This window comes from Eucyclogobius newberryi, unplaced genomic scaffold (assembly GCF_026437365.1).
Source record: "Eucyclogobius newberryi isolate DKJ021-1_F unplaced genomic scaffold, fEucNew1.0.hap1 SCAF_4, whole genome shotgun sequence".
Taxonomy (NCBI): domain Eukaryota; kingdom Metazoa; phylum Chordata; class Actinopteri; order Gobiiformes; family Gobiidae; genus Eucyclogobius; species Eucyclogobius newberryi.
The window spans coordinates 28,958,582-28,973,160 of NW_027316056.1; the positions used below are offsets into that span (position 1 = coordinate 28,958,582).

General features: G+C 43.7%; 1 protein-coding gene across 3 annotated transcripts in view; it reads right to left on the reverse strand.

The window, feature by feature from the left end:
* Positions 1-404: 404 nt before the first annotated feature.
* bnc2 (basonuclin zinc finger protein 2) overlaps positions 405-14,579 on the reverse strand; it is a 212,574-nt gene continuing 198,399 nt past the window's right edge. For 2 of the 3 annotated variants that reach the window (XM_072462859.1, XM_072462858.1), the window contains exons 5-6: positions 11,106-13,486; positions 405-4,915 (exon numbers count right to left, since the gene is read on the reverse strand). In XM_072462859.1, the coding sequence (XP_072318960.1) occupies positions 4,117-4,915; positions 11,106-13,486 (3,180 nt within the window). In that variant the 3' untranslated portion in view covers positions 405-4,116. Of the gene's footprint in view, positions 4,916-7,749; positions 7,824-11,105; positions 13,487-14,579 lie in introns of all 3 variants that reach the window. The other variant, XM_072462860.1, reaches the window with a different exon arrangement.

Below are 14,579 nucleotides of genomic sequence, written 5' to 3' on the forward strand. Positions count from 1 at the left end.
TCTGCTCATGTTAATATGTATTATTTTGTGTTTATCCCGTTTATAGCCGTACTCGCTCATTTCCTCCTGTTCATACTTGTGTGAGTGACTGAGGCTAATTTAATTTGTGTGTGATCGTCCGCAGGCTGGAGCGGAGTATCCTTTGTTTGGCCATCTCTCTAATTTGCTAACGGCAGCAGCACCGTCCTCTCGCTCCTGTACATCTTTTAATAACTCTATTAATCTAATCGTCCACTAATTGGTCAAGATAGCCTTTTCCCTCATGATTTCTATCAAAGGCAATTAAAGAGGCCAATAAAAGCTCCTTGTTACTGTGGCTTGATTGGCACCTGCTGTTTGTGTCTTTCTTTGGCACTGTGCCTCTATAATATTAGAACAAAAGTTAAAATAAACAGTTGACAAAATGCCAGTGACTGATAAATCTTTAATATAAAAAATTGTACAAGAATTCTGATACAAATTACAAGAGGTATTTGGACAAAATATGAATAAAATTCCATTTACATCCCAAAACCCTTATGCATTTTATGCAAAAACCATAGACAGTTATGATACAGAAACAAACACAAGAGAGTGGAAAGAAAAGAAAGAACGAGAAGTCTTTGAGAAGAGGACCATTTCACCTGTCTGCAAATGGAAACAGCTGTTTAGCTCACATACAGTATTCATGAGGCGTCCACATCACCATATCCTCACTGGAGTGTCTGCTGTGTAACTGCAGCCATGCAGTGCTGTGACGGGCCGGGGCCATAATGAAGCCAGTGGAGACACACAGATGCACTACGTACACAAACACAATCAAAACAGAAAGAATTCACCTGAACGTTGAGCTTTCACTGTTCAAGAGTTGAAATGGAATTGGAAACATGTCTGATTAGACAGCTAATAGCTAATTTGGGGGACCATCCCAGTTGAACACTTTACCAGAGGCATCCACAGAACACAGACCCATATCCTGCACCATATGCTTTTTAACACCTCCTTTCACATGCAGCGTCTCCTCTGAGATAACCTGTGACAGCGCCTGGCCTTGTCCCTCTGCAGAATACTACTGATTCACCAATGTTCCTGCCGATCAATTATTAAAAACTCACTCGAGTGTGTTGCGGTCGACCTATTGGCTTGTCACTGGGCAGCACCTGAGCCCACTGTGAGGGGTTCTGATCGCCAAACGTGGGCCATTTCTCTGGAGAGGGAGATAGGAGTGTTTGGTGGGCTTTCTGCTGGGGCAATCATAGAGAGCATCTGATGAATCTCACGCTCTCTCTCTCTGTCTCTTCTTCAGTTCGTTATCTGAGCACCTCGAGGCTTCAGCTCCAAAGCCAAGCCCTCTGCCCCATCGCTCTCCTGCTGTCGGTCCTAATGGCCAAGCTGGACTGTCCTTTGCATGTAGAACCACGTTAGACCCTGGTGTGGCCTGAATCTCCACTCACTCTCGTACTGTGCCAAAAAAGTTTTAGTTTATAGGTTTAGAATCTCATAAAAGATGCGAGTACGGAGCTGAAAACACGAAATAAAACAATTATGATTAATGTTAAGTAATTCAGAAGTGCTTGGATTGGAGAGAAATTAAAACTTTTTCCTTTTTTTGTCATTAATAGGCCAAATACTTTTTGTTGATTTTTATTTCTGACCTTTAATTGTGTGTTTTTGCATGTTCTAAACCATTATTGTACGGTACAGTACTGCTTTTCCCCATACTTTTCTACACGAAGCACACACCCACCATCATTTCAATAGACATCGGTTGCATTTCGTTTCTATTTCCTTCCATCTCCGGTCACTGGAGGTTAACAAGTCATCTTCTCCCTGTCACCGGGCGGCCTGTCCAGATCAGCCAGCACCGCCGCGCCGCACGTGTGCCTGAAAGCGTGCGTTTGTGTCGTCGTGCGTCGGAAAGACAGCTGTCAGCGGGGGTTCCCAGAGTAGCACTTCTTTCCCCCCCCCTCTCTACCCGAGCGACGGCCGCGGGGGAATTGAACGAGCGAACGAGAAGCCGAAGCTACTCCTGGGAGCAGACGAGGGTTCCTGTACTCAATTTTCTCTTCACTTGGGATAAACAGGCAATTACCCATGCCTTTCTCCCTGCGCCGTGGCCGTCCGGTGAACTTAAGCATACACTATTAGCCCGTGTCCCAGTAGAACCTGCGCTGTGGGGTGCGGAGGTGGTAAGTGAGTGGCGGCTGGGAGAAATGGGTAAGGCGGGCTGTTAAATGGCCGTGCACTGACAGACAAAGAGCGAGGGGAAGAAGAAGAAGGAAAAAAAACGCTAGTAAATTACCAGTGACCCTGAATAGGTACGAACGCGCTGGATGTGAGTAGATGAATCGGACGAGTCAAATTGAATTGTTGAAGAGCTTCCACCCTTCTTTCTCCCTCTCTTTCTCTCTCCTCTCCTCTCTCTTTTGGCCTGTCAGTGTCACCGTCCTGTCAGCAACCTTGGCGCCTGGCGGTGTAGCCAAGTGACAAGTGAGTTATTAGACAGAAGACGCGGCGGATGCCAGGGACGCCTCCAGGTAACGGAGAAGCAGCACATTTTTTAATGATTGTTGCTGTCATTCTTTCCTCCCTAGTCAGCCCATCCTCCTCCGCAAGCCCTTCCATCAGGCTCGCCGCTCCGCCCGCTGCGCTTTATCTGAAAGAGGAGACGAACCAACTGCATGTGTCATACGGGGGAGGCTTAAAAAAGACATGAGGCATTTCGGCAGAATGGGTCGTGTCTATATTGTGAGATGCCTAATAGAACACTTTTATGGATGTAGGGTGAGTACTGTACAGCCTACCGCTTGGAGAAACCGCCTCCCTGCGTAGCACCAGTCGAGCTGTGGAGTAACACGTCGCTAATAATAGAGACTAAGATGCATGTTTTTTGTCTTTTTCTTACAAAATAAACGCGACTCCATTTACGATACATCAATAAATACCCTTTCCCTTGGCTACTTTTGCTTGTTTTTTGCAAATATTTGTACCGTAAGACAATCATTAAGTTTACATTAGTAGCCAACACTTTTTCAATTTAAATATCACAGCAATACTTTTAAGACTTAAGTGCAATGGGGCCTAATTGAAGTTCACTCACATTTGGTCACAAGCATTTATGTATTTTTATGAACACTTTCTCTATAAATATGTGGGTTATTGGTGACGATTGAAATTATGGGACAGTAGTAGACGTTTTGCAAAAATATAAAGGAATTATTCAAGGACTTCAAGGAATATTATATTTGGGGAAATGGGGAAAATACGATCGTATGTCTTGGCACGTCAGTGGGCCCACATAACACTTAAAGTCACCATTGCAAAAGTCCTCATTTTAATATTATTACACATCCCCTTATAAATGCAAAGTGCAAAAAAAAAAATGAAATCAAAAATACTAAAGCTTGTTAACATGAACTGACAAAGGAAAAAAATCGAAATACAGAGAATGATAACAGCGTAGGAGCCTCGAAAAGCATGCCGGCAACCTCTGACGATCTAACAAGTAGATAAAACAACTCACGTGATCATTTTTTTTCCTAGTGTCATTGAAGCTAACATAAATGAGCGCAAAGCTAATAAGTTGCTACCTCTTTCTTGCCTATAGCTGGAAGTATTGTACTGGACTGTAACATAAAAAAGGTAGAGAAGGAACAGAAACGAACGACCATCAACACAACTCTTGTACACCAAAAACCTCATTTCGGGACATTATTTACAAATGAACTGTCATGCTTTTTTCTGTAAGGGATTCATTTAAAAGTTCTTACACAAATACGACGAGAAGTTTTTCTTTTTTCAGTACGATCTTTTTCGGCAGGCAAAGTCACAAATAAGAGTAGATTCTTTGACGGACGAAAAAAACAAAATAAACGAATCAGTCTTGAAAGAAAATATATTTTTTTCCGAAAGAAAAACCCCAAAACTTCTGGAGTCCGTCGGAAACTCCATCCTCAATATTGTCATCGCCACAATGATAAACTGCATTGGATGTCAGCGATTTGTACATACAGACATGTTAGAAATCTTCACTGGGTAGTAGGCAGGAGGCGCCCGGCTTGTCCGCGGCGACCTCGGAGTGCTAGAATCTGAGGAGGAGGAAGGGCGAGGAGCGTGTGGGAGGAGCTGAGGTCGCCTTCAGTCTATGGTGGAGGAGAACGGCATGTTTTTGTGGAGGTTCGGGTTCTGCGAGTGTCGGTTACGGCTGCGTACCGAACTGAAAACCATGTTGCACCCGGGGACTTTGCACTTGTGCATCTCCCGCAGGTGCACAGTCTTGTAGTGCACGCGCAGGGTCCCTTTGTTGCTGTACATTTTGTGGCAGATATTGCAAAGGACGCCGCCGTTGCCGCCCCCGTTGGACGAATGGTGCACGAATTGTCCCGTCGCGTCGCCCACGGCCCCTTCCCCGCCCGCCTCCCCGCTGTCCCTCTGGGCGCGCCTCTCCACCACGTTCTCCCCCTCGCTGTTCACCTCCTCCCCTTCCTCCTCCCCGTCCTCCTCGTCGTCGTCCAGGTCGTCCAGCAGGATGCCCTCGTCGCTGCCCTCGTCCGACCCGTGCGAAGAGTGCACACTGCTGCTGGAGTGGATGCTGGAGGTGGTGCTCAGGTCCAGCACCATGTAGTCGTCCGGCGGGGCTCTGGAGAAGCCGTTGAGGCGGTGGTGGTGGAGGTGGTTGTTGTGGTGGGTCTGGTGGAAACGGTGGAAGTGGTGGGCGTAGCCGTTGTTCATGGGGGAGTGGGGGCCTCCGACAGCCAGCCCCAGCATAGGGTCCAGGCCCATGTGGTGGTGGTAGGGGTGGTGGTGGCCCGCGTAGAGCTTGGCCAGTAACCCGACTCGCAGGTCTTTGGGCAGAGGCGTGAGGTGGGGGTCCAGGACTATGTCGTCCAGCTCTTTGGTCAGCAGTTTGCGGTGCAGGTTGATGTTGGAGCTGTGCCTGGAGAAAGAAAAAACAACACTATTAGATCTTTCACTCTTCAGAAAGGCCAAATGAATGTTTACAGGTGTCACTTTATAATAATCACACCTAAAAGTGACTGAACAAAGCATGAAAACGACATGTGATTCAGGCCTAATTACTACTTATTTAAGGGTTGGGGTTTAAGTTTAGGCTATTTTAATAATATTAAACTAACTAACTTATGGTTACTAAGTCTGAATCATTCCTAATAAACTAATTGTTCATAATGAATTAGGTCTTTATTAAGGCTATTAAACATGTGGTTGGTATAAAGCGTTATTATTTACAGAAATAAGGTATAAATTTAGTTTTTATGTGTTTCCAAAGTGAACATGTCATTTCAGGGTGCGTTGACACTTGCACATTCACCGCATCAAAATTGGGACCAAACCCAGAACTAAACGTTGGCTGGACCTGGACTAAACAAAGACTATAAGGACCAAACCAAGTCCACATCCAGACTAAACTGGGCTCAATTTAGGACCAAAGTGCACTATGTGACTTCTGTGGTGGTGAAACGGCACATGGTCAAGTCACAGGTCAGATCTGTGCAGAGGCGAGCCCGCTATTAGTAAAAAAATGAAATAACGGTATTTCAGAAGCAGCAAATAAATGCACCTTGACACGACCAGAAATGTTACATAGTGCACTTTAAGGAGAAAACACTGCAGGCTATTTTGAGTCAGCTTTCACATAGAAACGACTCAATATCGTCACTTAAAGATGTTTTACAGTTATCCATCAATAAATAAAAACATATATAATCTAGAGATATAATTATTTCTATTGTATATGATTGAGACTTATAAAATAATAGGTAAATAAAGGTTGTAATGTGGTGACTGAAGGATTCTAGATAAAGAATATTGAAGAATAAAGTGTAATGTTCATATTTTGATGTCATAATTCCACTGGTTTCTTAAGTCAGTACAAAACAACAAAAATATTGCAATCTACACATTAAGATGTTTCATTATTATCTATCTATACCGTATATTTTGTGCATTTTTACACATATTTTTTCCCCTATAGAAGTCAATAGACTAATCCACAAGAAAAGTTTCATATCTCCACATATATTATTTCATTTTCTCCCTGCAGTGTCTCACCTTAATATATAACCGTAGATATTACTTTAACGCAATGCAAACAAATGATTTACGTGTTTATAATTGAAGTATTTACATGCGTATATGACACAGCGTCTGCGGCTTGTACACAGATAAGTGCAGTCTCATGCCACAGAGCACTGGCCCCTGTTCACTGCCGTCAGCATGTGTGCACTGCACGGCCCTCAAATCCAATAGAGTCTGATTCAATTAAATACTCCAGCATATTGAATGGGAGTTTATCAATTGATTGGACTTGTGGTAATGTGATAATCGAGGGGAACTGGATAGCATATTAGCACCGGGCCCTGACAGCATTATCGTATTGGCTCTCTATTGGAGGCTGCTTAATCCGGCACCTCAATGAACTTGTCTTTATGTGTGGCTCTGCATGTAATCAGAAGGGGCACTTTGCCTCTACACTGTACTCTGCAGGACTTAAGTGGAAATGTACTGATCACTTTAAGGCTTTTCACTATTCATGTGTATATCAATGTCATTGTTTAGGATTTTTTATATATATTTATACTCGTCAATGATACGCTACATTGTATTGATTATATTGTAACTATATTTGAATATAGACTGCAATAAAAAATATATTAGAAATAAAAATGCAGAGGCAGTGTTAATGTTATCAACTAAAGTAATTGGTCATTTTGTCTGGATATGTATATATATATTTTTTTAAATCTTGAAAACTTTACAAAAACTAACTACAATTTATGGAACAAAGCTATGGTTTAGTATGCTGACAATTATGTTTGATAATTAGGCTAAGTCTAATGCACCAGACCTTATACAAACTCCAGAACGTACAGTAAATGCTTTTCTACTTCGAGCACTTCCATTGTTATTATTTATAATGAACATTTTATCTTTTTTTCAGATGTTGCGATGACACATTTCAGGATTAGCATACATCGTATTCTCCTGCAAAGTCACTCTTTAATACATCTCAATCTAACACCCAAGGAACAAGTTTGGTGCCTCAGTGTGGCAGAAGGTCTAGGAAGTCATTATTGACAGAAAGTGTTAAACATTTAGTTGCTTAAACTTGTTTTATACGAACGAGATTGAAACTAGGCTAAAACTGAAACTGGATTCATTACATTTTGAGATGCAGAAAAGACAAAGACTAAATTGAAATGAGTTGTCAAAATCAACACTTGCACCAAGGTCCAACATCCATGCTGAATGATGCATGGTGAAATCTATTCTGTGCTTATTAATAAGAACAGTATATATGATCATATTGCTGGGTTTCAGATGACACACACAATAGTTAACACAAATGGGGGACAGTTATAACAAATCAAATGCAATGTTTTGTTGTAAGTTGTACGTTTTTGTCACAAATAGAAATGATCAGATTCAATATTGGTGAGTTTACCTTTTGGATATTTCATGGCAAAATACAACGTTATCAATAGTAAAAACTGCCTCTTGCCCCCCATAAATAATCATTGTTGAATCTGAAAACCACCAATGCATCAAACAGAACGTAAACTTAAGCAACAACAGCCAGTGAATGCACATGACCCACTCACTTTACAAATGCAAACACGTCTTTAATGTGAGGGGTTTCCATGCAGGGAGGGCACATGTGTTCAAGCAAAACCAAAAGTCAACAACAGAACAAAAAAGGGTCATCCTGAGGAGGATGGGCAAACATGAGGCACAATGGATAGTAGAGCTTACCAGCAGTGGCAGGGTTGATGCAGTCAAAAAGGGTCCCTTTCCTTTAATTATTTACTTCCCTATCCGACAATGTCCTGCAAGAGGTAAAAATACATTGATATCAGGGACCCTTTTGTGTGAAGCAGGCAACCAGGAGCCCATCCACGAGAGCATCGTCAGCATTGAGGAGAGAGCGTGGCAAATCGATTGGCTGTGGCTGTCACTGCCTGTGTGTGTGTGCTCTTTGTGTAAAAGAGAAAATATACTAGTTCTATAGTGGCGCCTCCATCAAAAAGACATCGTAAATCCCCTATTTATCTTTTGATAGTACAGTTGTGTCCATGTCGTCTTAACTTACGGCTGAAACAGGGCCGTTCTCTGACTCGTGTGCCTGCAGAATCCCACTGCATCGAGGGTAGTTGTAGTTTATCGGATTCGTTTCAATGTAAAGGAGCCACGCGTTTGCCCGTTTGGCGAATGCTGTTGATGCTCAGGTAGGCAGGTCCTTTGCAACATGTCTTCATATAACAACACCTTCACACTGCTAATAAGCTCTAAGTTAGCCGTGACTATCTCAGTTTTACTCTTTTCCGCCCTTCGCTGTAAACATTCCTACACACTGCGCGCTGCGAGCTAATTAGCTAAGAACACACTCTTAATACAACTGATCATTGTGTCTACGGCTCTTCCTTCCCCTTTCCTCCAAAGTCCTGATTTGCCCCCGTTTCTCTGCCGCTACACGCCTCCCTGTTGGCTAGTAATGTTCCTGGCGAAGCAATTTGACAGTCTCATCTTCACCCCAAAAAAGGCGGGGGAAGGGAGCGGTTTCGCGGGGGCCCGTTTCTCGACTGTGCAGAGGAGGCCGCCGTCCCGACTGGCGTTAATCATCTTTAGGTGTGCGCGGCGCGATGGCCTTTGCCCTGTTTGTGTGCGCGTGTGCGAGTGTCTAAATGAGGCTGATAATGTGTAAATGAGAACCAGGCCTGAGTGGTATTAAAGTGGCACCGCGGTTCTTTGTCTTTCCTGTCATTTCGGCGTGTTAGGAGCTTTTGGGTTTAAGTAGGAGGACACGAGTCTGAGGAACATCCATCAAACTCTGTCACAGCGCTGCCTGGGTCCGACGCCAATAATGGGTTTTGTGCATCACTGTTCTGCAATAACTAATGGGTGCTATAGTGATTAAGAGTAAATTGTTGTTGTAATTGTTGTATAGGGATGCAACGATATCAGTGTGAGGAGAAACATCACGATTAAAACAATTATTATTATCTATTTGTGACGAAATCAGCCACATAAAAAGCATTATACATTTAATTGTGCTTTTTTCTGTACAGATTGAAATTAAATAACTACATGATGAGTCGCTCTAATAATCACGATTATAGATGAACTGTATAAAACTGATATCCCTATTGTTAAACATATGCAGTATTGTCAGTTCAATAAAACAAAACAGTAAAGGCAGTTGCATATCTATTCTTGTATAATTATTTTTACATTTCTTTTTAAAAATGTACAGTTTTTTGTGTTGGTTTTTTTGACACCATTGATCAGATCAATATATTATGCACAATTATCCTGCACACGACAAATGAGACATTTAGAGCAGCAAATAACTATTATATTAGTAGTTGACTAGTCAGCAATTAATATTTCCGATTAGTCAACTAGAAAATAATTAATTATGTTGTACACAGAGACTTGTTGAATAAAGATTTAAATTGTGACTCAAGGTTTTTAGATAGAGAAGGAAAAGAAAGTTTTTATTCTTTGTTAACATTTTGAATTAATATTTTTTGTGTGAATTTTAGAGTCTGTATAGTCCCAATAATGACTACGATTATCAAAATACAACTCTGACTATTTTTTGTTTTCCACTATCCACAATTAGTCAATTAATTGTTACAAACCCTAATATGATATGTTAACTTCATTGAAAATTAAACTATTGTGAAAAAATGTAGATGCACATTTTGTATTTGTATTTATATTTTGTACTTGAACTTGTTATTTTAGTTTAGAAAATAACTTCTAATTGCCTTACATAAGAACTGATTATATTTTCTCCTTGTTTTCATTTCCCAATTGACTCTTGTGTCAATATTCACAGATCTAATGGCGCTTTTGTCTTGAACCAGCATGTGCCTTTTGCTCACACATTCTCTCTGTGCGCACAGTGCCCTTTGTTTAGGAGACACGGGCAGCTGATTGTGCAGAGCGCGCTGAATGGAGGGCCCCATGCCGCGCGGGGACCCTGGGAGCCGCACTGAGGAGCCCAAAGACTCTCTGACATAATTAACCTTCACTCTCTGCATTTAGAGTGGCCCAGGCTGGGACTGCCGAGACCGCCAAGGGAGTGAGGGAGGAGCTCGGGCTGCCGCGGTGACACACAGGGAGCAGGTTAAAGCTAGGTTAACGAATGAACTGTGAGAAAGATGAGAGAAATAAGGAAATGGTGTCCCCTTCTTAAAATGTGATTAACGAGGCTAATAACGGCCTGATTACTGGTGTGGGGCTGTAAGCTGTGAGTCGTCCACCGTACACAGTAAATATGCAGTATTTTGTATACTCTTTGTAGAGGATGGCTGTTGAAGCTTACTCACATTGCCCAAGGCCGTACTAAAATAACTGCTCTATATCTTTGATGAAATTCAATGTAGTAGCGCTGATATAACTGTGATTTCTTGATTCTAAACAAAAGAGTCAATACAAAAATAGTTTCTCAGTGAGAATTTCAGTGAGAAATTAGCAAAGACCTTAAGTAACACAAATGATATAAAATACAGTGGATGTATTTTCCTTTAGAGTAAACAGAAGTGGATTTGTGTTTTTGGCTGTATAATTTAATTGCTTCTAAGGCACTTCTCTTGATGTGTTTTTGGTATTCTTAACTAGCCCAAGGCATTAGCGGTGTTAAGCGGTGTGCAATATGTTCCAGTACAGTGCAGTATATAGAGTGTGTAGTAGAGAGTGTGGGACTGATACGTGCTAACAAGCCCAGGTGATCACTGCTGGCCTCACCTCCTGATGTGCTAATACATGCAGCGGTTTGACAAACCACTGTTGATATATGCGGCTTCAACTGGCAGTGACAGGGTGATGCAGAGAGGGCAGGTACACAGCCCTGTGCAGATGGAGGGTGCAAATCTGAGACGTTCTCCCTTTACATCTACTCCTCAAATTTGACTTGACACAGCAGATGTCCCTGATCCTGTTTTTGTGAAAGTACAGACACTTCAGTGATATTCATCTAAACTTTTTTCTTGCTTTTAAAGTTAATATAAACTCATTTTACTCCCATACTAAATAAGTTGGTGAAACAAATGTTGCCTAAAAAGATAAATAAACACAAGTATCATGAGTTCTATATGACTGACCTGTCTCGGCTCCGTCGAGAGGGGAAAGCAGCATTACAGCCAGCTACAGTGCACACGTGCATCTCTTTGAGGTGCACGTTCTTGTAGTGCAGCTTCATGCTATAGGAGCTCTTGAAGCTTTTCTTGCACACATAACAGATCTTGGGGTCAGGGCTGGAACATGGATCTCCGTCTGGTGACTGCGAAGTGGGGAACTTTGGTGGACTAGCCCCATAACCCATCGAGGAGATGAAGCTCTCGTGCAGAGCGGCCATACTGGCAGCCGCAGCAGCAGCAGCTGCCATACCTCCGTTGTACAGCCCATACTGTCCCATGCAGAACATGTCATATGTAGGATCGCTCAGCTCCTCCTTTATCTTCATGGGAGGCTGATGTGGCGATGGAGATGAATGGCCCTTGCCTCCATTTTCTTTTAAACGTCCATCTTCTCCAACCTCGTCATCCATGTCTTTGTCTAGACCCCTCCCCAGTCTGTGCTGTTTGTGCTGATCATCCACATCCATCATTTCATCCCGGTAGAACATTTTTGAGTCTGAGTTTTCCGATTCATTTTCAAAGTCTCTCTCGTGGTCCTGGTCCTCTGATGTGAAACTGTCCATACAGCGCAGGTCGCCAGTGCTCCGAAGATCTCCTCTGCTGTCACTGCCCGCTCCGTCCCGGCACTCGTCCTCACTCCTCATCATTCCCCTGAGAGCCAATCCTGGACTCATCTCATCCTGAGAAGGCGACTGCTGCCCACTGCCTCCACTGTGGTTCCCTGTGCTGCTGTTATTACAGTTTCCATTCATCTTCAGACTACTGTGGAGGATAGAGGACTGGTGGTGATGGTTGTTATGGATATGATCATCATCCTCGTCTTTGTCCTCATAGTCATCTGCCACATCGATGATTTCTTTCTCGATCTTCACTGGCATACTGGACTTGCGGGGCTTCTTTTTGGGTGTTGGGTCAGTGTTGCCCATGGTGCCCTCATGATTGGCACTGGGCGTGGATAAGCGGTGAGACATGTGCCCTGCTTCTGACACATGGATATTGTTGTGTGACGCTGCAGCCGCTGCAGCCGCTGCAGCCAGGAGATGCTGCTGCTGGTCCATCAGGGTGGTGCTGTTGGTGGTGGTGGGCAGGATGGGGCTGGTGGGCAACGACACGGGAGGGCTCACTAGATCTGCAGGAGACAGTAGTGTGCGGTAGAACGGTGGCACAGGCTGAACTGGCTGCACTGACTTGAGCGAAGGAAACACAAGGGGACTTTGAAGCGGAGACTGGAGCATGGAGTCCATTGGAGGAGTGGTGAAGCCCAGAGGGGGTCTTCCTGGGCTCGTCAGACTAAAGCCTCCATGTTTGGTGCTTGAGATGACAGGCGTACCAGAGTTACCAGTGGCACGGATAAGGTCTTTATCACGGTTGTTACGTAACATTGGCATGTGTAACCGTGGATTAGGATTGGCACTGTGACGATTGCGACTACGGAGTGAGCTGAACACCATGTTACATCCCTCAATGGTGCAGCGGTGCTTGATCTTCAAGTGTACAGCATTGTAATGTATCTTTAGAGTGCCTTTATCATAAAAGGTTTTACCACAAGAGTTGCAACAAACGCGTCCTTTCCGTGAGGTGGACCCCATGCGGCGCATGCGGTGCATTTTGGAAGAGAAAGAAGCATGTGTGATACTTTTATTCTGCTCTTCCTTGGCAAAGTGATGATGGACTTGTGAGTCGGTCAGGCTGCTGGGCTGTTGTGTCTGACTCTGGGACAGCGGTTGTCCTGGTTGTGGTTGTGGCTGTGGTGTGGATCGAGACTGTAGCTGTGACTGCTGGGAGGGGGTAGGGGAGATGGGTGAGGCTCTGTTACTGGGCTCCGTCTTGGGTTCTATGTTGTTTAAATGTCCGAGAACTCCTCGGCTCGGACTGTGCCCTGTGCGGAAGGGAGACAAGGACACTTCAGATTCACTAGTCTCAATCTGTTCGCCCTGGTTTGGGAGGGTGGGCTCTCGCAGCCGGAGAGCAGACTGCTCCATGGGCAGGCCGTTGGGGGGTAAGCCGAGCATGGGTGCAGACACTGGGTTGATGTACTGAAAGGGCAGAAGGAAGGCAAGGCTATTGGGGATGTTTTCAAAATGATGGATGCTGGACGGGCTACTGCTTTCCATATGTGTCAGGGGCCCGGGGCTGCGGCTTCTGTTGTTGCTCTCAATAAATGTCCTAATCCCGGAGTCGGTCTTGGAGGAGGGAACGGTGACTGCCTGACCTTCCTTCTCCTGGATGGCCATCAGTTCAACAATGGACTTGGTCTCACCAAAGCGAAGGAACTGCTGCAGGGTGATGATCTCCTCTTCCCGAGACATGATGGTCCAGCGGTCCAGGACCTTGCCTGCAGCATCCTAAAGACCCCAGAAGAGAAGACAAAAATACCAAACATTATTGATTGTGCATAATCAGTGTGGTCAAAAGAGAACATAGAGCAGGGGTTAGTTTGTAAAGGCAAGCTTTTCAGCTTATGAAATTCAGAGGCCCCCGGAGCGACAGGCGGCTCACAGAGGTTGTCCAAAGCCTAACTACACTGTGTCCCTCTTTTCCAACCACCACTTCCTGTTTATTCATTGAATAAAGACTTAGTGGATAATGTGATACAGTGATGGGGAAATGAGATGCAGTTACACTGCAGGTGCCCACTTCCCACACTGAAATATGGATTTGTGACATGAGTGCTTATTTTATGCCTGTGAACTTATCGTGGGACTCCCTATGATCACAAAGAGAACCTGAGGATGTTTACAAAGTATGTGAAGGACGCAGAATGGCCAACAGACATCATAAAATCATTAATGACAACACTAATGCCACCTTCCTGAGTTAATTTCCTTTGTTCCACATCTACAGGAACTCAAACACTCCAGGGTGAAAGGGACAACGTCATGGGAATAAACACATTGAAAATGTAGAATTTAAATGCATTGTAGATGATGACATTGTTTTAGTCCAGAGTAGTAAATAAGACACACACTTATTCCAGTGGGATGAGCTGCAAGTGACAACAGAAAATAAAACAATCTGTGACAATTAGTGGCAATGAAATGTTAACATGAGATGTGCTCCTCGCTGCCGGCATATATAAAAGATAAATGGCAGCTCTAGTGTGTAAAAAGCAGTAAAAACCAACATTACAAAGCACAAAGGGCCTGTAAGGAGAAAACACAAGATAAATGTTTAAAGAGAGAGACAGAGAGAGAAAGAAAGAACAGGACAGGCGCAGAGGAAGAGCTGCAGAAAAACACAGCATGAAAGTGTGAGTGGTTTCATATCATGCCCTCAGATATACTGGAGAAATAGACTCTTCTGAGACCAAACATCAATAGTCACTGGGGTATTTGTTGTTAAATATACATTAAAAAACATTTTACACTTTCATTCTGTGTGCACTGTGGAGTTTAGCCCGGAGGTATGACTTTCAATTCTAGCCTGGCTACTATTATT